At 28.3% G+C, this 26,856-nt stretch overlaps 1 protein-coding gene across 3 annotated transcripts; it reads right to left on the bottom strand.

Annotated features, from left to right (window-relative positions):
- Positions 1–1,923: 1,923 nt before the first annotated feature.
- On the bottom strand, positions 1,924–26,244 carry LOC135924835 (alanine--tRNA ligase, cytoplasmic-like). Of its 3 annotated transcripts, XM_065459957.1 has the most exons (22): positions 26,179–26,244; positions 25,925–26,138; positions 25,695–25,883; positions 24,146–24,291; positions 22,206–22,397; positions 21,459–21,603; positions 15,860–16,005; positions 15,568–15,715; positions 14,909–15,035; positions 14,069–14,193; positions 12,110–12,296; positions 11,516–11,796; positions 10,868–10,984; positions 9,065–9,202; positions 8,123–8,263; positions 7,271–7,383; positions 6,847–6,955; positions 5,358–5,495; positions 4,946–5,065; positions 4,127–4,213; positions 3,668–3,793; positions 1,924–2,170 (listed from the first exon to the last, which is right to left on the bottom strand). In XM_065459957.1, the coding sequence occupies exons 2-22, from the start codon at positions 26,090–26,092 to the stop codon at positions 1,973–1,975; spliced, it is 3,141 nt and encodes a 1,046-aa protein (XP_065316029.1). In that variant the 5' UTR covers positions 26,093–26,138; positions 26,179–26,244; the 3' UTR covers positions 1,924–1,972. The 3 variants fall into 3 exon arrangements, with proteins under 3 accessions (XP_065316029.1, XP_065316030.1, XP_065316031.1); XM_065459958.1 differs by lacking the exon at positions 22,206–22,397; XM_065459959.1 differs by lacking the exons at positions 25,925–26,138; positions 26,179–26,244 and having other exon boundaries at positions 24,146–24,287; positions 25,695–25,804.
- Between the last annotated feature and the right edge of the window lie 612 nt (positions 26,245–26,856).

Below are 26,856 nucleotides of genomic sequence, written 5' to 3'. Positions count from 1 at the left end.
TGATTGTTAATGTACGTATTGAATATTATATAATTGCCAAGTTTCAAAACATGATCTTTTTTATTTTCAGTTTTGGCAAAGTGCCAATACTTTTTTGTTTTGCTTATGACTCACGAACGGTTCATTCCGTTGATATGCGGTTTAAAGATTCTGGAGGATCAATTAACGCACCACACTTTGGCATAATTTTTGGTAATTGATCCTCATTTTTTAAAAAAATTCCTACAACTTCACGCTTTAAAAACAGGTCATAACTCGGTTGCGGTTAGTGATATCGTTATCCGGTTTGGAAATTATTAACGCACAAATTAAAGCCTAAATAATTGCCAAGTTTCAGATCGTGATTTTTTATATTTTCGGTTTTGGCAAAGTGCCAACACTTTCTTATTTTGCTCATAACCCAGTAACGGTTCATTCCGCTGCTTTCCGGATAGAAGATCAATTAACGGGCTATACAATGGTATAAGTTTCGGTAATTGATCCTCAAAACATTCATACAGCTACAAATCTTCGCGCTTTCATTATTTCGCTTATAACTCGATAACCTTTGATTCCGCTGATGTCTGGTTTGAAGATCAATTAAGACTCTAAATAATGGCATAGGTTTTGGTAATTGATCCTTACATCGTTCCTACTACTTAACCGGACCTTCAAAATTTTTTTATAGGGACTTTTTAAATTTTTCAGAGAACTCGAGCCTCCTGCACACCCTCTCTTATAGATAATTTCCAAACCCTTTTGATTTTAAAATGTAAGTGGTATATTAAACCCTTTTACTACATGAACCTTTCTATTATAGCATAATAAATACAATAAAAGAATTGAATAAAACTCATCAAATATATTTTTATCGCGTTTTCAGAGATAATTCTGAAACGTGTGTATTAATGTAAATTATTCATTAAAATATATTTAAAAAACTAAAATATTTTCATGTATAGAATAAATGAAATTTCATTAATTGTTTAAATAATTATTTATAATAAAAATTGTAAAATAATTATTAGAACAATGAGCATCATCACAATTTTGCACCGTGCTTTCTTCTCATATATCTGTCAGTGTGTGGTTACCGTCTTATTTCCTTTGAGGAATGGGAGATGGGTTATTTCACGTTATAAGATCATTTGATTGTTTTTATATAAATTGAGTGTTGCGTTCTATATTAAATTATTTTAACGTTAATAGTTTTTTTTATTTTACTTTCTCTGTGTTATGATACATATAAATCTTATAATTAATAAATAGATATTAAGTTGTTCAAGAATTATTAAAATAACAGGATGGACTCCCCAGCATGCTTGTTTATCATTTTTACAAATAATCTATTTCCTAAACCTTATTATAATTTAAGCCACTTAAATTTTGAAGTCAATGATTTAGATTATCTTTTTCCAGCTGATGTATGGGAATCTAATCTAGAAAATTTTCCATTTTTTCTGAACTAGGTGGTTGTATTGTGGGGTCTGATATATAATAAATCGGAAAGGACCACATGATTCCAACATTTAATATTTAAAAAATGTATCTAATTGTATTTAAATCAAATTTGATTCTTGTTTAACAAATGGTTTGACGGAGTGAATCACTAGCCACAAAAGCGCCCTGATGCGCAATATGTAAAATAAGAGTAAAAATTGATTTCGTAATATGTATAAATTATTGTCAAAATATTTAAAACTATGGATTAAATAGAAACACTTCAAATCGTCAAACTCCAAGATGAGAAGACTAAATCATGTGATTAACGAATCATTTAGTTTTTTACATTTTTCAAAATTGATAAATTATTAATATGTAGAAAATTTAATAATGTGCATTTCCAATATTATGAATGTGTGCACAAAATATAATATTATTTAGTTATAATAAAACTAAATTATTTCCAAAATAATTATTAATATATAAAAAAAATAAGGAAACCGTTAGCAACACATTCAAAAAAGTTAAAATACAATATTACATAATAAACTCAAAAATTTTCACGATTCATTTTCATTCGCGCAAAATTCATCGCCAAATCTTTAACTGTGGCTACCTCTTTTATATGATCTAAGAAGCCTACCGCTTGTGCAGATATATCTTTGCCTCCGTATTTGACATTTTTCATAGATTTTATCAAGTAATTTATCCATTCGTTAGCTTTGAGGCCAACTGTATCTACAGTGCTCTATTTTTTTTTAATAAAACAAGAAAATTTATAATATTATATACAACGTAAAAATCAGAGTTGTTAAAGTAGCTCGCTGCGCTACTTTTTTTCCCAATTGTTTATTTTTCTTAAGCGCGCTCCTTTTTTGAAAGTAGCTAATTAGAGCACTACTTTGCAACTTTTTAAAAATATAATGAATGTAACTATAAACATGAAAATTTAAATAAAATATCATAATTAATTATGATTTTTATAATTTGTTACTTAATTTTAAAATTCATATTATAAATTTGTATTATAAAATTAAATCATCTGGTGTAAATTATTTAAAATGTCAACGCAAATGGATATCCAAATCGATTTAAGTGAGTCAGACAATTATGATATTAATGAAATGGAAGGTACCATATAAGAAAATGTTCTTGATAACAATAATACAAATATTTAATTTACAAAATTGGAAAAACATTTTCAAATTAATATAAAAACAAAAGGTGACTACAAATTTATTTGTTCAAACTTTAAAAAATATATCCTCAAATACATCTAGTAGCTATAACCTCAAAAACCACCTAAAGGTAATTTTCATTAATTTTGTAAGAATGTTTATGTCAACATTTTTAAAGAGATAGAAAAACATCTTAATAATTTTGGTATAGGGAGACTACATCCAAAAAGATCAACTCAATTCAAGCTAAATGATTTATAATATTGCATATATTAATATTTCCAGGAAACTGGTTGATAAAAGTTATTGTCGAGCCTCCTTCATTTACTATGATGATTGAAACTCATCCCCTGGTACAATAATTTTTCGTTGGACACTAATGATTGAGATAGCCGACAAAGATGCCCTAGTTAGAACCATAAAAACGACTTCCATTGACAATTTTTTTGAAATAATGGATACTAATATAACAAATCCCCCAGACGTCCTTTTTAAATCTGTAAATACAAATGAGTATTTTTGATAATTTTTCTTATATTAAAAATATGTATATAAAATTAAATACTGCCTTGCCATCAAGTGCTTGAGAGATTATTTAGTAAAACGAAACTTATACTTTCTGCTTCTCGCTCTAGACGACTTGGAATGTTAGTATAGGAATGATTTTATTATTAAAATGCAGCAAAATAAATAAAAAATGAATATTACCATAAATAGATATTTTTATTAAATAAATTATAGTTTTATTACATAATTATTTTTACAAAACAAATTATATTTAAATATTTATTTTTATATGTTATATACTATTCAATTACATTATAAGCAAAAAATAAAACAAATATATTTCTAAATTTTTTTTATAAAAAGTAGCCAAAAAAGAGCTTGGTTAGCGATAGCAGTAGCATGCTACTTTTAAAAGTAGGGTTTAACAACTCTGGTAATAATAATACATTTGTATTAAAATAAAATTATTTGAACTAAATGAAAAAATAATGAGCCTCGAATAATTTTATCATATTTTTAGCACTGTAAATAGTTTAAAAAAAACATTTGTTTTATAATACCCCAGGAACGCGACACATTAAAGTTATCTTTACATCTTCCTCATCTTTATTATTCTCAACTCCTATAAACATTATAGATGAGTCCGGACATATTGTTTGGTATTCTTTAATAGCAGCATCTAATGCCTAAATAATATATTTTTTTAAATGATATATTTTTCATATCAGTATTAATTCTCTTTAAAGTTACAGTATAGATTTATTATTTTTAAAAAAGAAATGATTATATCAAAAAAAACTAATTTATTATTAAGACAACTCAAATCCTAAAATTATGCTTCGCATGGAAATATTGGATATGAAAATTGAGGTTGACATGGCCCAAAAGAGTCATATGAAAGGATAGGACAAATTTTGACATTAAAACGATGAAGAAGAATAGCTTAAAAGACTACCCAGATCACTTAAAATTTAATTAAACAAAATTTATTCTCCCGAATTATAATAATTTAGTATAACTTTTTTGTTATTCCCAACATCAAACTTGTGAACTATATATGATGATTCTCCCGTTTCATTAGCTAATACCTTAGTTTCGTCGATTATCTGATTTTTTTTAAATAAAAAAAATAAAGGTCATTTGTTTGAATTTCTAAAGGTTATTAAAATTTAAATCCCTAAAAATAAAACATTATTATTCTTGGTCAAATATATTATAGATATATTATATTTAAGATATATATGATTTTAGAAAAAAAATTAATGTTTTCTTTAAAAAAATTTTTTATAAGGTAAATAATTATTTATTAGATAAATCAGATCGAATTGGATATTAAAAATAAGCATAGTGATTTTTTTAATTCTTATTGACTATTAGCATAATATATAATTTAAATATTAAAAAAATCGAAAGGGTTTTGTTGTATCTGCCACTTTATAAGTGACGGGCATCAACATTATTTTATTATGTTAGTGTTATATTATTTAGCCTTGTTTTTATGTTCCTCGTATTTTATTTATAAAATTTTATTTGACCCATTTTTTATTGATTTTTGCCTCAAATGAATATATTTTTTTCCTCAATTTAATCTGAGAATAAAAGGTCATTGTTTTAAAATTTATATTCAGATTTTATTCATTTAAGTCCTGGTCATATTTAGATATTCATTTTGGACATAATTTTATTTTGTAATTTGTGGATATGATATTATTGGATATTCGGTAAAATAAAAGATAAAAAGTATTATGTCAAATATTTAAGAATATCTCTGAAGAATTATCATTTTTAATATATAACAAATTTTTTTTTTAAAAAAAACAATTATTAAAATTTCAAACTTTTTGAAGGATTTTATTATTTTCGGCTTTTTCCAAGGTATCAATATGCTTTTTGATATCCTTTAAATCCGCTCTAAATTGATCCTTTTTCCAACAGGGAATAACTGCAGTATTTATTTCCTTGTATGATTGATTTTTTTTTAAATGTATTTAAAATAATGAAAGATATTATAAAAAATGCTATCCTTTACTGACAACTAAGTTTTGATCAATATATAGAAAATTTTGATAACTTTTTTAGCAGTGAGGGATAGGTATATAGTGTTTAAGATAAGGAGATGGTCATCATTATGAGTTAGTCACTTTTATAAGCTTAAATAATTATAGCAATCGTTTTTTTTGGCTCAACAAAAATTTTAAATTTTTATTATTTTAAAATAAATTTGTAAAAAAAAATTAAATTTTTATATACTTTGCTGATATCGAGAATTGTTTTATTAGTTTTGTAAATCATGTTGCAGGGTTGCGGCCCGGATGTATTGATAAAATCTTTAACTTCGTTGCACAGATTGTTTAAAATGTTTTCTAATTTTTGGCTCCTTTGAATGGCCTTATGTATAGGATATTGAATTTATAATAAAACAAAATTAGTAAAATGGTTTTTTAATTTTTTTAAGAAAAATCTGTGATTAATCAAAACAATGTTAAGATATTTAGGAACATTTAATTTCAATTTAGTTTTACTTATATATTTTTGACTTAGATGGAGGAGGAAAATAATTATGATATCTCCAAATCCATTATAGAATATACTTCTTATATCTTATGTAGGTTCAATTTGATAATAATTTCCCCATATAAAGTTGCATATATTTTCAATTTAAATTATTAATACAATAATAGAGTAGTTTTAAAAAGTTGGAGGTAAAATATTAATTTTTATTAAAGAGATTTAAACCAGATCAATTAATCAACTTTAAATTTAAAAAAAACTTTTGCTAATATAATATCAATTTCGTAAATAGTTACAATTATTTTAAATTTGATTTTTTAAAAAAATATTAGTATAATCTTAAAATCACATATATTACTAGATAACATTGTGATTTAACAAACTGGAATTAAAGACAGAAAAATGAATATTTATGAATGAGACTTTATAATACCGTATTTATTGCTTATAAAAATTAATTAAAATTTTATAATTCTCGGAACATGAATATTTATGAATGAGCCTTTAAATACCGTATTTATTGCTTATAAAAAAAGGTTAATTAAAATTTTATATTTCTCGGAACGTGCTGGAACTATTCAGGAAACTTTAAAATGATTACTGTTTCTTCATTTAGAGTTTTATAATTTTTCCCAAATTACGTTCCCAAAACCTTTCCATAAAATGAAATTTAAAAATTTTTTCATCAATTATCTTCACCTATATCCTTAAAATCCAAGGAGAAATTAAACAACTAAGCAATACAACCTACTATCCTCTATGAATCAGTAACTTGAATGATGAAAAACGAAATGAGGGTGGATAAAATGGAAATATTAGTGAGTCGCAGGTATCATGTAATTAATATTGGTCGCAATAGGAATAAATGTGTTGATACATATAATAAGTTGGCAGGTCATATGTTATGAGAAAACCAAATTCAAAATGTTAGTTGAGGAAAATGTCCATATTCATATAAGAGACAAGGTTATAATAAATAAAAAGATAACTTACTGTAATCATATGGATATAAAAATAAATTAATAGAATACATAATATATACATGACTGTATGTATTGGCAGGAATGAAAACAACGTATACCATCCAATAATGATTAAAAATATTAATTCGTAGATAGAAAGTTGCAATTAATTCAGAAAGTTTGGAAATGATAAAAATTTAAAAAAATATATAACATCATCTAAGAAAATTTTATAAAATAATAAATATGAAAACAACATGATGTACTTGGTGAGCTGCTTTGCCAGTCAAAGCAACAATTCTTCTTATTCCTTTGGCCAAAGATTCTTCCTGAGTTATGACCATATTTTCAATATGTCCACTACTAAATAAATGCCTTTCAAAATTTATTCATTTTATTAAATGTGAAAAATAAAATTTTCTATATTATTTCATAAGAATAATAATAAAGGGTTTCTTGATACAAATATATTTCTTGCAGTCAAATTTTTTTTAAAATCAATTGACAAAAAATAGTGTAATAAATTTCAATAAGCTTCCCCGTTATATTATAATTTTAAGAACGCATTTAACAGTTTTAACCTTTTAGGGAGGAATTCTAACAATTTAACACAAATATAATGTTTGGTACATTATATAATATCTAATTTAACAATGTTTTTAAATGACTTAATAAAAAATTTATTTTTACGTTCCGCCACAAAACTCGGCCGAATATTTATATGCCATATTTCCAGTGGGCTGTTCGACGAGGTCCTTGACCGGAATACCTATAGAAACTATTCTAACGGGGTCGGGATAGGCCTTTATAAAATATAAAAATAATTACTACAAATTTTATATACATCATAGAATCTTTATGTTATTATTTAATACGTTTAAAATTAATTTAACATGGTTTAAATAGAATTTTTTTATGTAATTTTTAATAACTAAAGTATTTGGGAATCGCATAACAATTGCAAATTGAAATAAAAGAAAAAATTTTTTAAACTTAATCTCTCATTTTATTTACAATGTTCATAGGCGATATAAATTAATAATTTCCATTAGAGATCTGCAGAGTTAGACCCGGCCCGAACGGGTCGGGCTCGGACCTAATTCTATTTAAAATAAACGGGTTCGGGCCGGGCCTAATATTTTTAAAAAAATTCGGGCCGGGTCGGGTCAGACCTTGGAATTGTTTTAAATATATCTAAATTTATCAATTTTATATTGAATTTTTTATGTAAAATAAAAATATTTGATTTTATTTATTGAAACTAAACGACATATAACATATGTCTTTTATTTTGAGTAATTATAAAAATTAATTTATATATTAAAATAAATACGGGCCGAGGCGAATCGGTTAATTTTTATAAAAAAATTCGGGTTCATGCCGGGCCTTTAAAACTTTTTTAAAAAAATTTCGGGCTGGGTCGGGCTTGAAAAATTAGGCCCGATGCAGATCACTAATTTCCATCATGATAATAATATATTTTTTTAACTTTTATATTTATTTTAATAACTATTAATGGTCGTTAAAATGCATAACAATAACTTCGTCGAATATGGCTCTAACTCCTTTAACAGATTTAGCTAATTGTAGTGGCGCTTCTTGAGCGTAAACAGATAAATCTTTATCTATCACATCTCGACAAATGTCTTCCAACATCTTTAGTTGTTGAGTTGTCAGGGGGGACTATTTACATGTAAAAAAATGGTAAGATAATTTAATTAAAAAGCTATATTTAATAACTTTTACTAACCCTCTATTTCGCACCTTATATTTGAATACACATATTACAAAAAAGGTGTAACTATTATAATTCTTTTTACAGCTTATACGTAGTATGTATTTAGATACACATATTTTTTATTTATTTTTAATATTAATTTTGTCAAAAGCCAGCTATCCATATTATAATTCTAAAATATTTGGTCAACATTTCGAATGTGTATTTTCTAAATAAAATTACTTTCCCTGTTAATTTTTTTTAGAAGACAGAAGTTCATTATCCCATTGAATAGAGATAAAAGAAATATTTTATATAAAAATGTATTGTTATACTCTTAAATAATGTTAAATTTTAGATATGCGACAGATTCACAATGCGCAATAAAGCAATATGAATCTATTTTTTTATATTATTATGATACGTTTTATTATTTGCTATCAACCTAAAATAGAACGTTTTTTAGTCAAAGTGTATTGCATTCCCGAGGATAGTAAGAGTCTAATCCACTGAAAATCTTTTGGGGTGTTTTAGGGAATTTATTTTAGAGGGTTAATTAAAAATAATGATTTAAAAAAATGTAATTTATCGATATGTCGCCCACCCTTGCTAAATGCATATGCATTAGTATATGTTAATGCCTATCCTTGCTAAGTTATCAACATCTATATATCTTAAAAAGCTGTATGAAAATAATAAGATAAGATAACCATAAGCAACGCCAAAAAAATCAAATGAACTAGGCGTTTAAATAAATTGTGAATTACTTTGACAGAAAAATCAAATCGTAATCTGTCGGGCGCGACTAAAGAGCCTTTTTGTTCGGTTTCTTTTAATACATCGCGTAAAGCGAAATTGAGAACGTGGGTTCCTGTGTGGTTGTTCATTATAAGCCTTCGTCTATCCTTCAATTTATATCCATAAATTAATATTACCAATAAATTAATTATTTTATAACCGACCAGGCAGAAAAAATATAAAACTCGTCAAAAAATTTACATGAGCAGGATATGTAAATGGTCTCTGAGAGTCTATTCTCTTAAGCTAAATCTTATAAAATTTATAATTTCCTTAAAAAAATTAGTTGCTAAAAATAGATTCATAAAACATCTTTTTTGTGTTCAGGACCAAATTTCTGCCCCAGCCCATTAAATATTGCAAATTTGCGTTTTTTGTATCACTATCACCTTTATCAGCGTCATTTTAGGCCTTCCTCGAGATTTTGATCCTCCTACTTAAATCAAGATACATCTTTTAACCAGTCATCTTTTATCTTGTGTTCCACATGGTCAAACCATCTTAGACTATTTCTTCTCATTACCATAAAAATCATTTCTATTCCTATCCTTGATTGCTTGCAATTCCTTGCTATTTTCTCTCTCTCAGAGGTACCCCACACCCTAACCATCTTCATCTTTGTTCTTTCCAATTTAGCTTCGTGAGTCAGTTTCATCGACATAAACTAAAGAAATCTTTACACAGATTACGCAAACTTTTCCCTTTAACTTCAGAGAAATTTTTAATTGTTAGATAGAATAGACGACATCTCTTTGAACTTCTTCCATAATTGCCTGACCCTTCAACCATTCTTCCACACCTGATTTCCTTAATGACTATCTTCACTCATGTAAAACCAAACTGCATTTCATAAATTTTCGTTTGTTCCCTCCGCTTCTCTAGTACCCTCTCAAATACTTTCATAGCATGTTCCAAGAGTTTAATAGCCCTATAAGACCCGTAATCAAAAGGATCCCCTTTCCCTTTGTATATTTTGTAATAATTATACTTCTTCACCAATCCTCAGGAATAGTTCCTTGTGTGACAATTAAATTTTCCCAAGTCATCAGGAGCCTCTAAACATTTCTCCACTTTAGCTAAACCCGTTACATTCCCTTGTTGCATCTTTTAAACGCTATCGTAATTTCATCCTTGATAAACCTACTTCTAGACGTTCTACTTTTGCACAACTAATTTCATTATCCGATCCATTCTCTTCGTTCAAAAATTTTTCCATGTAAGATATTCTTAATTCCTATACTATCATTCATATCCTTCCATAATTTTCAGGCATTTAACGCCTATTACATTTTGTCTCTTTTTTGCGATCCTAACCATATATCCTCTTACCCGCGCATTCTATGTCTTTAGCAAACCTCTGCCTTTGATCATCTTACGTTTTCGCTATTGATTTCTTGGGATTTCTTTTCGCCTTCTTTATATCTTCATCACTAATTTCACTGTTATACCATTTTTGTAACATTTCTGTTTCTCGTTCACAGCTTTCGCACCCTCCTAATTCCACCACCATGTCTTCTTATGTCTAGACAGCCCTCTTTTCCATCCACATATGTCCTCAATCAGGATTTCTTCATGGCTTCCCACTTGTTATTTACCCCAGGTGCTTGTGAAGCCTCTTACTGATCAAAATACGCTAAATTTTAGTACACCCTCCCCCTTCCAAGTTAAAATCCATAGTTACGGCGCTGTACAATATAATAAAAACTAAATAACATTAGCAAAATATATTAACTTACTAATTTTTTAAAACCTTATAGTTGAAAAAATTATACCTCATCTATGTAAAGTTTGACTAAATCTCCGACCTTCAAACATCCTTTTTCCAAATCGCCCACGTGTATGACATAACCACCTTTAGATTGAGTATTTTTCACAACAAATTCAGCCTCCTATAGCATAAAATTTTTAAAAAAATGACAAAATATTAAAATCAAGGGTATAGCTTAAAAGTTGGAAGATTTAATACCTCTCAAAATAAAAGTTTCAAATAAATCTAATTCTTGCAAGTTAATTTGTAAATTTTATACTGAAATAGTCACCTATAGGTGTTTGACTAATTCTACCGTCTGGCTAGGTAAAAAAAAACTCAGATCCGCGAAAAGCTAAATAGACTGTTTTCTTCAAAATATTTGAGATTTCCTTCATATCTAAAAGTGTGAACTCATAAAGTAAATATTTTCTGAAAAATAATGAGCCAAACCGAGCCATAAAGAACTGGCTCCAGGACATTTTGAAATCTTCTCAAAACTTAAAAAATCATAAGATGAAATGTTTGATGTCAATTGCCATAATGTAAATCACCTACTCTAAAAGTTTACTAATGTATTGGATTCTTTTAGAAAAAACGGTTATACATGTTGGCCACAATACCTCTCCCCCTAACCGTGGGTGACTTAATTGAGAGATTTTAATTAATTTACATCTTCCCCGCTTTCTTTATTGATAAATCCTGTATCGTATATTTGACCACCAGATTCTGCATAAAAATTAGTTGAGTCCAGTAACAAAGCCACGTTATTATTATAATCTTTATTTCTCATATTTTCGTTTGGCGCATGACCATTGGTGATTGTAGAACCTTTATGCGTGTTAGCTTCAGATTCGGTTCCTATAATATCGATGAAGCAATGGTGACCCGTTGATTCGGTATTGGACTGAAAACGCTTTATAGCCAAGATCTTAGCGGTTATAGGTTCGAATTCTTGAGGTTTATTATATTGATATAAATCATTTATTATTTATTTTTTAAATCTGATATTATTGAATTAAAATTTATAATATTTAAGAGAAATACATTTATAAAAGGATTGTGGGATTGATCTTTAAGAAGGTAACAAAATTTAGCAAAACTGACGTGAAACTAAGGTTAGTTAGATATGCCATAGGCCCTATGTAAGCCATGTTTAAACTACAAATGTTAAATTTAAGGCTTGTATTTTAAGTAAAAGGAAGAAAGCCCTATCCCAAGATTAAGATTTTATCCTTTCAAAAAATAGAAAAGTTTTTTTTATTACTATAAACAACTGTTGCATCTTGTAGTAGATTAGATGAATTGCTATGAATAACTGGTGATGTTTGATAATCATACTTGAACCGATCATTTGTGTACGGAATATTCATTTGCCTCAAATAACTCATATCGTGAACATTCAGATCGTTGATTTTCTCTTCGGAACCCCCTGCTTTATTTTGAGATATTTGCTTGTTGTTCATTATTGTTTTAAGATTTTATAAAGTTTAAGAATATTGGGAGTTAATATTCAAATAGTTCATGTTTAGGCAAGTGTAATCATTATGGTAATAAAAATAACATTTATAATTTGTGCAAAATAATCATTGGGACATCCATGTAAAATGATCAAGAAAATCTAAATTTTCGGCCGACTCGTTTCAATATAGATAAGAATTTATAAGCAGGTTATATATGTCCTAGTTATATTAAAATCAAAATTTTGAGCTCATTAGCAATTATGTTACCTGAAATAATAGAGATTAACAAAAATAGACTTTTTTCACTTTTAGCTGATGTTAGATAATTAATTTTAAAATAAAAGTTAAATTAGTTCGAATAATGAATCAAATATTAATACCTAAGTCAATAATTGATAAATATGAGGGAAACATAAATTTTTTGAACATCTGTTATCCATTTAAGTCACATTCCGCTTGTGTTGTTAAACGACTCGATTTAGTCAATTTTTAAAAACGATTAACTCAAGATTTTGGCCAATAGTGAATTACTCGAGCTTATACCAACAGAGTGCAGAAAGGTTAGAACTTGTATTTGGTGAAATTTCGAGACTTAGGTAATAATATTTTGGTTGAAATCTTAATTTAGTCCTTTTTAAATTGGCCAAATTTAACAACACTACAGATTCACCCATAAACCTTGCAAATATTTTAAATGAGATTATTAGCTTTTGGGGAATAAAAATAACAAAATACACTAATTATTTGTGAAAGTTAATTGTTTTAAAAATAGAAAATAAACATTGGTTCAAAGATAGATGGTAAATAAATATCAATATAAATTTAATAATATAGGTAAATATCGGATCGGTGAAAAATTTGTAGATCGGCACAGTCCTATATTAAATTTAAAGGAATAATAATTAAATTCCACAGGCGTGTTTTGAACAAAATAATTCGAAAAATGTCATGCCAATTGCCAGGATTCATTAGTATGAGTAGAAGTTGATTATAAAAAAAATATCTTTCAAACAACATGGAAAATCAGAATTCAAAAAAAAAAAGAATTTCCATTTTTATATGGAATATTTTTTTGTTATTAATGTCCTTTAAATAATTTTTAACCTAAGTTATTAAAAAAACCATTCATTATGAACCAGAAAAAGAAACAATTATGATGGGTTTTTTAATTCTCGAATGGGACCCGACAACAACGAAATACACTCGTCATCTTATCTAACGAATCCAGTTTAATAATCATGATAATAGTAATAATACTTTTATTACTATCAGGGGTAATAAAATATTGTATGGTTAAGGATGGTGGAATCGGAACCAAGAATGAAGCCACTCACCTAAATTGTTTATATTTTAAAAATTATGGGTTCAGAAGGAGTGTTGGAAGCCTTGCCTTGTTAAAAGATATTTGATCAGCAACTTAGCCCAATCAGCCGTATCTTATTTCCTGAAAAACATGTGCGTCTTTAAAAAGATGAAATATCTAGTCATATGACGAAATCGCCTAATAAATAGCTACTTGATAAAAGAATTAATGTTCTAGAGTGGTCAGTATCGAGTCATGATTTTAACCTAATTGAAACTTATGGAGTATCATAAAAATACTATTAGGATGGATCTTCAAAAAAATGCGGAAATCTTATTAATTCAATGTCCAGCAGAATAAATGTTGTTAAGGGTTATACATATAACTATTTATAGTCAAATATTTATTAATTTAAATTAAACAAAGATAAAATAAAATGATTTTTTTAAAAAAAACTTACCACAGCTAACTGTTTCATCTTTTCGTACCCAACTAAATCGACGCTTATACCCTGTTCCTCCGCCATGAGCTGAGTCAAATCCAAGGGAAACCCGTAAGTGTCGTATAACTTCCAGGCAACGTCGCCTTTGTTGATTGATATGTTTAATATTAAATTTAATAAATGCCCAGTCCTTCATGATTACTATATTGATTTTAAGTTCACTTTTCGTGAATTAAATTACGGTTATCCGATCAGGCCAAACTTGGATGGAGATTCTCTTAAATTCGGTAAGAGCATACCTCGGTCCCGATTTAAAATTTATTTTCTAAAGATGACTAAATATTACTTGCATTTTTCTAAATTTTGGAAAGATATTACATATTTCTCAGAGACCTGCAGGCCCTACATTAATACAATTATAAAAGTAGTCAAGTATCTACTTGTAAAAAAAAATGCATATTGTGATGTCCTATTATCAGTTTTCTATTTATAGTTTTTTTTTAAAATTATTAATCTCTAATCTGATTTTTATTATATTAAATTTTACTTGTCATGTTATTTGAAGAACGATTATTAAAGTGACATAACCAAATTTAAATCACTACTCTAGCTTGATTATTATATGAGATGTTTGATAATAAATGGCATGAATTTTATTAATTTTCATTTTTTTAAAGGGTCTATATATCCGAAAATAAACAAAGTTGTGAAATAAAATTTAATTATTTTTTCCAAAATTTAAGAAAAAAAAACTAAGGGGGTTAAATTGAACCCTCTATATTTTTAAAAAAATACTTTACAATCACGTTTTAAGAATAAACATTAATATTATTTATTATATATATTTTTTAATCTAACCAGGCAATATTCTTAAACCGAGCTCAGTTCCTATGGGCAAGTTTTTGATCGTACTCTGCAATAATTTCTTGCCCCTAGATAATGTTTTGATAAACTGCGTTTCTTCGTCATCAATTATCTCGATCGTCTATAAATATTAAGCATTTTTTTTTAAAAAAATAGTCAAATATCATTATTAGATTGTAGAATAAATTACTTAGTTTTAAAAAAAAATCTTGAGGGATCAAAATTTTGAAGAGCATTTCAAACTGATATTATATAAAATATTTTGCAATTTCTAAGTATTAATTTTTTTGGCAAGATATAAAATATTTAATCGTATAATAATTGCAAATATATACTATGTCTTTAACCGATAAACGTTATTTAAATTTTATACAGATTTATAGGTGACAACCCTATCTTAACCTTTTAAGATAAGCATCATTCAAACTTCTATATAAAAGGTGATCTTATCAAAATTGTTTTAAGGTTTTAAGTAGACCAACCACCTTGAGTGACCATCTTGTGGAGGCATCGTAATTTATAGTCTTATAAATAAATTGGCTCAAATTGCGAAAAAATAACTCTTCAACGTTAAGCTATATTTTATATTAAATATCTGCAAGGAAATTTAAATTTAATTTAATTTAAGATGTATCTAAAAAAAATATACGAACTGTGTCATATTCGTTGGCAATTTCAGGAAAAACTGATTGTAAATTTTGCACTACGGTAGGAACTAGGCTAGAAAGAAAACCAGTTGGCGCATTTAATTTTTCATTGGCATACCTTATCGCTCTTCTTAGAATCCTCCGCAGAACATATCTTTAAATCAATGAGGAAAATATTAAAAATTGATATATTCTTACTAAAACGAAATAGTGGAACAATTAAATTTTTATTTAAAAATCAGAAAATTTAAATACACAGATTAAATCAATAAGTATTTATATACTCAAAATAATTAACCCTCTTCCAACATTATCGGGTCTGCCTCCATCCGATAAAGCTATAGTTAGCGTTCTAACGTGATCTGCTATGACTCTGTAGGCCATATCTATTCCGTCTACGTCCTCACTTTTGACCTTGCCCGTATAAGGTCGTATGTTCAATTTCTGATAAGCAAATTTAATTATTATATAATAACTAGTATACCTTTTAGTTGTAAGAAGTTAAAGAGAAAAAAAAATCGACTAAGTGGTAATTAAACTCAGTGATTGGTTTTATCAAAACCTATTTTAAATACTTTTCTTCTTGTAAATGTATATATATAGTATTATATCGTTGGCTGAAAATTATTGTGTTCTTCCATTTCTAAAAAAATATTATATCGTTAGCTGAAAATTACTGTGTTCTTCCATTTCTAAAAAAATATTCTTTTTGTATTTTAATAGATCACACTATAATAATGCAAATAAAGGATTATTCTTAAATTAGATTTATTTTAATTCTTGATGTTATAAAAAAAATTAAATTTTACAAAAATACGGATATATTATACCATAATATTATCGCCGTGGTGGCCTAATGGGTTAGATGTATGCTTGTAAACAGAAGGAAGAAGAAGGACGAAGGTTCAATACTGGTAAGGAGCATAAAAACTTTCAAGTTTTTCTTCGATGACTGATGTGCTTAGACTAGACATATGGTAAGATGAATTACGCAGCTTAGAGATGACACCCTGGTCACCGACAGACCTGGACAGCCGGGTGCTAAGGATACCTGTCCAATAAACAAAATAAAGGAAACAAATGGAAATATGAATATGAAAGCTAGGGCGTTCCCTCCAAGTGACGCGCAGGGTGTAGACCTCCATCCTATGAAAAGTAAAGTAAAGGTCAAAGCAAAGAAGACAAGATTAGCAAGTTTGAATATTGGGACGCTTAAAGGTAAGACGAGAGAGTTGGCATCAATGTTGAACAAGAGAAAAGTTGTTATAGCGTGCATACAAGAGACGAAATGGAAAGGTCAGAAGACTTTAATGATTGGAGATGGGTATAAATTGTACTATAAAGGAATTGTTAGCAATAGGAACGGTGTCGGCATCATCCTCAGTCAAGATCTAACCTCCTCAGTAGTAGAAGTCAACAGGATCTCTGATAGACTAATGAAGATAAAACTATGCATTGGTCAATCAATACTACACATCCTTTCAGTATATGCTCCTCAAACGGGTTGCAAGGAAAAAGAGAAAGATGACTTTAGAGCTATCCTTGATGAAGCTGTAATGGAAATCCCTAAGGATGACTTAGTCATAATTGGTGGTGACTTAAATGCGCATGTAGGGAAAGCAAGAGATAGCTACAAAAGGCATCATGGTGGTTTTGGATATGGAGAAAGAAATGATGAAGGAGAGCACGTACTGAAATTTGTGCAAGCCTTCGACCTTGCCTTAACCAACACCTACTATAGGAAAAAAGACAGTCATTTAATAACATACGAAAGTGGTACAAGGAAAACACAGATAGATTACATGCTAATCTCTCGCAGAAGATTAAAAGATGTAATAGACTGCAAGTCATACCAGGAGAAGATATCGCCGCACAACACAAGCTACTAGTCATGGATTTACACATCTCAAATAAATCCACTCAAAACAAGATAAAACTGGAACCATGCATCAAATGGGGCAAATTAGAAACAATGACAGATGCCTTTGCAATCAATGCAAACATTGAAACAATAGATTCCTCACAAATCAGTGAAAAAATGTGGACAGATCTTTCATCCAGATTAATAGACACTGCCAAATCGACACTAGGCTTGATAAGGGGAGGCAACAAATCATACAAAAAACTATGGTGGTGGAATGAAGAGGTACAAACCACTATAAAAGAGAAAAAAGCCCTATATAAAATATGGTTCAAATCCAAAAACTCAGATGACAAGACAATTTACAAAAAATCCAAGAGAATATCTACAAAGGCGGTGGCTAGGGCCAAATCTATGGCATACGATGACATGTATGAAGAACTACATACCAAAGAAGGGCAAAATAAAATATACAGATTAGCCAAACAGCGAGAAAAGAACTCTAGGGATATAAACAAAGCTCCGAAAGTAATCAAAAATTGATAATAAAGGAAAAAGAAATAATGAATAGATGGAAAGGATATTTTCAGGAGCTTCTCAACTTTAATCCCCACCATACTACATCTAGACGAACACTCTCCATGTCAAAATCTTGTACAACCTATAACAGAACAAGTGAAGAGGTTCCCCAAAAATGGAGGCAGAGCTATCTAGTTCTATCTTCAAAAATAAAGGGGATCCACAGAATTGTCAAAATTACAGGGGCATAAAACTAATGTCACACTTTCTAAAACTATACGAAAATATAATAGAAAAAAAGATTAAGAGACATAATCGAAATAGGAGAGACTCAGTTTGGATCTATGCCTGGAAGATCAACAACTGATGCTATCCACGCAATTAGGCAAATGAGTGAAAAATACAGGGAAAAGAACAAAAAGCTACACATGGTCTTTCTCGATCAAGGCCTTAGATAGAATCCCAAGAAAACTAATCTGGTGGGCGTTACGCCACAAAAAGGTTCCCGAAAAATATATAAGAATAATACAGGATATGTATATGGGCCATACAACAATGGTCCGTAGCACAACAGGTACTTCAGCAGGCTTCACAATAGCCGAAGGAGTTCATCAAGGATAGGCTCTCAGCCCACTTCTCTTCATTACAGTAATAGATGTATTAGCACAGTCTATACCTCAAACAGTCCCGTGAAATATGATATTTGCAGATGATATTGTGATACTTGCCGAATCCAAGGATGAAATGAAAGAAAGATTAGTGACTTGGATAATATCCTAGAAAAGCACGGACTAAAAGTAAATAGAGAAAAGACGGAGTATATGGTGATAGGAGGAAATGAAACAGAGAGTATTGATATAAATGAATGGCAGATATCGCCAATTGAAAGCTGCAAATATTTGGGCTCCACTATACAAACAAACGGCACAATAGAAAAAGAGATAAAGAGCAAAATAAATCAAGGGTGGTTAAAGTGTAGATCTTTATCTGGAGTGCTATTTGACAAAAGGATCCCACACAAATTAAAGGGAAAAATTTACAGTTCCATAGTACAACCGACTATTCTATATAGTTCGGAAACATGGCCAACCAAGGAATCAGACGAGAGAAGTCTACAAACTATGGTGATGAGAATGCTGAGGATGATAGGGGTAACAAGAAAGGATAAAGTGCGCAGTACAAGAATAATAAGTAGTTTAAAGGTAGTGCCCATTAAGACTAAGTTAATGGTAAACAGACTTAGGTGGTATGGGCACACAATGAGAAGGTCTATGAACTACATAGGAAATAAGGTTGAGAGTTTGGAAGTGATGGGCAAACGTAAAAGAGGAAGGCCAAAACTTCAATGGAGCCATAAAGTTAGAGCCAATATAAAAAAGTATAAATTAGATAGAAGAGATTGTATGAATAGCATAAAGTGGAGAGAGATGTTGAAGGAGCTTACCACCAGAAAAGGTGAAAGCTAAAGAGAGAAAAAAAATTATACTATAATATTCAGCCGACGATAACGGTCAATATTTGATATTTCCGTCAATACGTGCAATTTTAGTATATAAATTTTAAAACAGGATACATGACGAAATTGTCTGAAATTTATAGGATAAGTATTCTACATTATATTGGAATAAATTCCTGCAAAAATCGAATCTTCAATATTTAAAAAGGGGCTCAGCAAATTATTTTGCCAATTTCCAAATCAAAATCATTTATTTAGTGCATTTTTTATTAAATTTAAAAATTCTGATTTTGCCGCTTGGTCCCAACAACCCCCAAAATATATAAATGATCTTCAAAAACGTGAATTTACCTTATAGGAGGTTTCATTGTATTTTATAAAAAAAAAATTTTTCTCTTTAGCTTTCACCTTTTCTGGTGGTAAGCTCCTTCAACATCTCTCTCCACTTTATGTTATTCGTACAATCTCTTTTATCTATTTTATACTTCTTTATATTGGCTCTAACTTTATGGCCCCATTGAAGTTTTGGCCTTCCTCTTTTACGTTTGCCCGTCACTTCCAATTTTTCAACTTTATTTCCTATGTAGTTCATAGGCCTTCTCATTGTGTGCCCATACCACCTAAGTCTACCATTAACTTAGTCTTAATGGGCACTACCTTTAAATTATTTAGTATTCTTGTACTGCGCACCTTATCCTTTCTTGTTACCCCAGCAATCATCCTCAGCATTCTCATCTCCATAGTTTGTAGACTTCTCTCGTCTGATTCTTTGGTTGGCCATGTTTCCGAACTATATAGAATAGTTGGTTGTACTATGGAACTGTAAATTTTTCCCTTTAATTTGTGTGGGATTCTTTTGTCAAATAGCACTCCAGATAAAGATCTCCACTTTAACCACCCTTGATTAATCTTATTCTTTATCTCTTTTTCTATTGTGCCGTTTGTTTGTATAGTGGAGCCCAAATATTTGCAGCTTTCAATTGCGGATATCTGCCAATCATTTATATCAATACTCTCCGTTTCATCTCCTCCTATCACCATATACTCCGTCTTTTCTCTATTTACTTTTAATCCGTGAGTTTCTAGGATATTTATCCAATTCACTAACCTTTCTTTCATTTCATCCTTGGATTCGGCAAGTATCACAATATCATCTGCAAATATCATATTCCACGGGACTGTTTGAGGTATAGACTGTGCTAATACATCTATTACTGTAATGAAGAGAAGTGGGCTGAGAGCCGACCCTTGATGAACTCCTTCGGCTATTGTGAAGCCTGCTGAAGTACCTGTTGTGCTACGGACCATTGTTGTATGTCCCATATACATATCCTCTATTATTCTTATATATTTTTCGGGAACTTTTTTGTGGCGTAGCGCCCACCAGATAAGTTTTCTTGGGATTCTATCGAAGGCCTTTTCTAGATCGAGAAAGACCATGTGTAGCTTTTTGTTCTTTTCCCTGTATTTTTCACTCATTTGCCTAATTGCGTGGATAGCATCAGTTGTTGATCTTCCAGGCATAAAGCCAAACTGTGTCTCTCCTATTTCGATTATATCTCTTAATCTTTTTTCTATTATTTTTTCGTATAGTTTTAGACAGTGTGACATTAGTTTTATGCCCCTGTAATTTTGACAAATGTGTGGATCCCCTTTATTTTTGAAGATAGGAACTAGATAGCTCTTCCTCCATTTTTGGGGAACCTCTTCATTTCCAAGTATTTTATTGTACAGATTTGTGAGGAGATGTATTCCATCATCTCCTAGTGCTTTAAGGCTTTCTATTGGAATATCGTCTGGACCCCTAGCTTTGTTGTTTTTCATATGCTTGAGGCATGTATTATCAATTAATTTTTTTTAAGCACTTTTATTCATATGAAAAGAGTCGCAGTGGGCCTAAATTTAATTTGAATATTTTTTTGAACACGTTTAAATCGAAAATATTGACTCTCTTCACACGCGTGAATAATAGATCTCGCGGCTTTAAAAAAAGTAAGGGTAATTAACATATGAACCAAGCAGCATTGTGAGTTAATTATCAAATCATCAAAAAAATAAAACTTGTTGGATTTGATCGAATATAGTTGTAAAAAGATCGGTATCGTAATTAGAGGGTTTGTTTTGTATAACGGAGACGAGACGTTCAAATCCCATGCCACAATCGATATGCTTTTTAGGAAGTACGACTAATTTACCGTCAGCTTCTCTGCGATATACAATATACAAATTAAATCACAATTATGCATCTCGATTTTTTTTACTTGAAGTGGAGGAGGGGATAGAAAATATTTAAAATGTGAAAGGCTTGCTCCTTAACATCTAAAAATAAACCAATCTTAGAATTCCCTGCCAATCATAATCATAAACTAGAGACCTATAATCAAACTTCTGGGGGTACGTCATTAAGTAAACTGCTTTTATTCTAGGCACCTGATTTTAACCGGTTTTTTGAGATAAAATTAATATCGATAAAAAATAAAAAAAAATGTGATAACAAAGGAAATTAATTTCTTTTCCTTTTTTGGAAAGGGTGGAGATGATAAATTCATTATGTTGTACGGGGATCTATTTGTAAAATCGGTGTTTGGTCCAATATCAAAAAAATATCTTTAGTCGATTTTCAAAAAATATCTAGAGTCAAAATAGTCGTCGGATTAAATCATATCAATTTAAAATATAAAATGAAACCCAAAAATTTCCCTAGACTAACCGTAACGTTATTTTTTATAAGACAAATAATTTTAATTCCGCTTTTCTTTGCTCTCTTAATCTCAATCTTTTATCTAATTTTGTTTTTCATTGATAAACCTGTTGTATTGTATGAAAACCAGGTTCCATATTTCCAAAACTTCGGGAACATCTTTGTTAACCAAGTGGGAAGCATCGACCATACCAAGCCTATCGTAATGTATTTCAGAACAAGGCCCACAAGGGCCAGTATCTCCCATCTCCCAAAAGTTATCCTTCATACTGCCGGGAAGGACTTTGTGATTCTCTATTCTGGGAACATTATTAGTGAATTTTGATTGATTAGGCAAATTTTGGTGGCATTAATTGCTAATTTTACTTTACAAACCATAGAACCTCAAAAAATGACCACTTTTTAGCATGGCCAATTTTGTTTGGTCTCTCTCAGGAATACTCATGATATAAAAATGAATATCATCAAAATTTGTTCTATTTGCCAAAACGGACTAACTTTGTGTGGTCGATTAAAAAATTAAGATAATAGACTGATGATTGATGCAATAAAAGCAGAGTTTGAATACAATAAACAAATTTTGTTTTCGTGTATAAAGAAATTTTCCAAAATTAAATCATAAATTTTATTTTAAATAAATGCAAAGATAATTTTTTTTCAAACTCTGATTAAAAGCGTATCTGCTGTATGGTATGGAGAAAATCAGTGTGATCCGATAATGTAGTAGTTATTCATTTATTCATATGTTAGAATACAATCCATCAAAATTAGGTCTCATTATCACGATATAAAGATATAAATGCTATAATCATTGAAGATGTATTCACACTGAAGCATCTAGGTTTAAAATCAGCTGTTGAAGCCATTATGTAACACATACCACTTAAATGTCAATGATCTATTTTTCTTAATTTAATGTATATTATAGATTTTTTTTAGATTAAATATATTAAGTTAAATTGAATATAAAAGTGTTTTTATCAAACGTGAGAAATATTATATTTTCTTGTAATTTAATTTTAATTAACAGCCTATAAGTTGATAAAGGAAAACAGAGAGAAAATTACTTACGCTATTTGTTGCCAATTTTTATCTCATATACAATATATATTTATGCTTAGTATGGACCTAAATTTTATTGTCAGGCTTGGCCTATAAATTTTAAATAAGATTTGCATTCAAAAATAGAACTTCTCTATACTACTAAAATCGATATTTTTTTTAATAGCCATCCTGGGTCAATAAGTAGATTGCTGAAAAGTTGTATATTATATATTCTTATTAAAATATTTAATTATTTTTTATCTGAATAAGTTTTATTTTAGACTTTATGAGTTTGTGTGTGTAATTAATATAGTAAAAAAAACCGACAATTTTTATATTGATCTAATTTTATTATGTGTATAGTTCCATTCACTCTATGAATTTTAGACAACTTTACTGTGAACTTTTATGATTGTTTGATATTCATAATAATAATATATTTTTAGCATACTCATATTTTTCAAATTTTAAAATCGTCCTTATAAATGATTCAAAAATGAAAGATTCCAAATCTATAGTTAGAATAAGCTATAAACTTAAATCTATTAATCATTATATAAATGAATCTTTAGCTAGTATTAATGCATTAAACTATGAATTTTAATTGACATTATGATTATTTGGCAATGCAAAAAAATGGACCTATAAATCCCTAATTATGATGTAATTAGTATTATAATATAAGTTTATATAATCCAAACATATAAGAAAAATTTAATAAGTAAAAGAACCATAAATGATTGTACATTTAAAAATTTATCTTAATTATTTTTAACCAATAGACTTCTGATAATTATTATTTAAAATAGTAAAGTTTGCTAATTGATTTTAAATAGCTCATTAAAGGGTGGATATAAATTAATTCGAGTTTCATATTTAGCAGATTCACTACAGCACACATTTTTAGATTAGGCCAACTTATGTTTAGCCCCTATTCAAGGTTAATAGTAGATGACAATCAAAACTAATAAATATCCTATTTTAAATATATAATAATAATTACCCCAAATTTAACCATATATCTCTGCATTCTAAATCTGGCTTCAATCCTGATTCTTGATCACCCCCAAAGTATGTTACATATAATCTTTCTTTAGGTAACTTATATACTTCAGTTAATAATTCCCAAGCCCATGTGCAAATTTCTTTCTTTATTATAGCAATTTTTTTTAATAAAAAAATTTGTTAACAATTTCAATTATTTTTATATTTATACTTTCATAGGTTTTATTTCACTTTTATCTGATTAATATAAAATAATTAGCAAGGTATATACTATTGTTGTAAACAACTCAATTTTTAAACGGCAAACCCAATATTTTAACCAAAAAATAATACACATATTATGCCCATAGATGACAGAATAGTTTGGACATCTATTAACTAAATCTCATGGCAGTTAGCAATTTTTAAAAATTCTAACTATTTAATAACACTTGTAAAAATAGAGTTGGGTTTTTTTTATCTTGTGCTTTGTATTTTTTGGCATTTTTCATGATACTTATATCTAAATCTAAGTATTTTATTTTTAAAATTGTATATTTTTTTCCTTTACTTACCAAAAGATATATCAATGTTTTTCCATATTATCTTTTTTAAAATCAATATTCAATTTTCTTTTTTTTTTCATGGGTTCTTGAATTAATCATTTTTCTTTCTTCATAAATTTTAAAAATTATTATAGATTTGGCATACCAACTTTATTGTTATATGAAAATTAAATAATATAATCTTATGATTTCCTGTTCATATTTATATCAATTATTTTATAAGTTGTTGACAAAATTAGATTATATCTTTTATTGTGTAATGATATTTTTACTCCAAAAAAATACCAAGCCTAAAATTTTTAGATATTTTTTAAAAAAAGAATTTGATATTATTAATTTGTATGGAATTTTTCTTTTACTCATTAAAAATAATATGATCATATTTCTTTATATCATATATCTGGTGATTGATTTATATATTTATTTCTTGTCTTTTTTTAGTCATACAACATTCCTTTATTATAGGTAAAGCATGGTGATTTTAAATTTATTTTGCATGTTGAAGCATTTTTATTGAGCTCATCATTGTCTTTATAGCTTATTATACAGAAAAAATTTGATTTCCAATATAATTATTCAATATATTAATCATTGTAATTATATTTTAACTCGATGCTAAGGATATCACTTAATCGTAAATGAAATATATATTAATAATTGTAAATTTAAAGAGTAATTTTCTATCTAATTATATATTTATATTCTATAAAAATTGATTATTAAAATCCAATTTTATCTTTATTAATTATAATTTAAATATTAAAAAATTAATTTTTGATAAAAAGACATCCATCATACTATTATTTATTAAAAGATACAAGCATCTTATATATCCTTCATATATTTTAAATAATATATGTATGTCTATATAAAATAATTTATAAAGAATATGTATCTCTATTTTTTTAAATGGCCTGCCCAACTCCAGCTATATATAATATATTCAAAAAACAACAAGAATTAACAAATATAACATTAATTAAACAACATATATCTGCAAACTTTAAAGTAATCTCCAAAAGACCAATTGCCAAGCATTTCAAAAAATGTGTGATGGTATACATCTTTGCCAACATCATCCAAATCATTATGTTTACCACCTGCTCGTATGCACTTTTGTGTATTGCATACTCTTATATACTTTCCTAACTCACTTTTTGGATCAGCATTACCCAAAAATATAGGTTTGAACTGTAAAGATTATTTTTAGAAGCAAATAAATTTTAAATAACTTGATTCATTCCAGCATTTGTAAATAAAAGGGTGGGATCATCTAGCGGAACAACAGATGAGGAATAAACATATTGATGGCCTTTGGATTTAAAAAAATTCATGAATACATCTCTAATTTCATTAGATGATAGTTCAGATATTAATTTTGATTTAGGTATCAAATTCATATTAATTATTGATTTCGCTTTTTTAAATATTGTTGATAGTATTACCCTAAATACTAATATATAATTTTTTATAAATTTATTGATACTTGCATTAATTAACTACACATGCTACACATAGTTACAAATATCAGCTGCTTAAAAATATATTTTAGCTAAAGTTTAAAATATCAAAAAGTACGACTCGCAAATTTTTGAAATTTTATTTATGAATTTTAAAGAAAAAATAAGCTTTTTTTAATTGTAATGTCCAAATTATAAATCTAGAAAATTTTAAAATACAGTAACATATGATTTTATTAGAACTTTAAAACTTCTGAAAGCTTAGAAACAATTTCAATTTTTTAACAAAATGATGTCTTAAAAACCAAAATGGAGGACTCATATTCAAATTAAGCAGAAAAGGAGTATATTATACGCTCCCATCTTGAGAAAATCTAGAAACATGCTTAGATTCAACAAATTCAAAAATAAATTTGATGTCCAATGAACTTAATTTCCTATCCAATCTTTATATTATAAATATTATTTATTTTTAGAAAAATTAATAATGCTCAGTCAAATGCAATTTATTACTCATCACTATTTGTGATTCATGACTATCTCTGATTCCGTGCCATTTGTGATTTTCATGCTACACTCTCCCAAGCCGAAGGCTGGGCTAGGGCAATGCCATAGTTCTTACTTAAATATATTTCCTCCCAAATTGGGGCTAGATCAAAATAACTGAATATTTTACCGGAAATACATCGATATATAAGAATTTA

The sequence above is a fragment of the Gordionus sp. m RMFG-2023 genome, chromosome 2 (genome assembly GCF_954871325.1).
Source record: "Gordionus sp. m RMFG-2023 chromosome 2, tfGorSpeb1-WG-v2, whole genome shotgun sequence".
NCBI classification, from domain to species: Eukaryota; Metazoa; Nematomorpha; class Gordioida; order Chordodea; family Parachordodidae; genus Gordionus; species Gordionus sp. m RMFG-2023.
Note: the sequence above shows the minus strand (reverse complement) of the source record. Positions and strands in the feature narration are given on the sequence as shown.

Excerpts from the sequence above, each read along its gene's own strand:
- LOC135924835 (XM_065459957.1), bottom strand. The coding sequence starts at position 26,092 with ATGAATTTGATACCTAAATCAAAATTAATATCTGAACTATCATCTAAT. Across the intron at positions 15,036-15,567 it reads TTGCCAACGAATATGACACA|ACGATCGAGATAATTGATGA; the intron begins GTTCGTATATTT and ends TAATATTTATAG. Across the intron at positions 10,985-11,515 it reads ATAAAGAAAGCGGGGAAGAT|GAGGCTGAATTTGTTGTGAA; the intron begins GTAAATTAATTA and ends TTTATGCTATAG.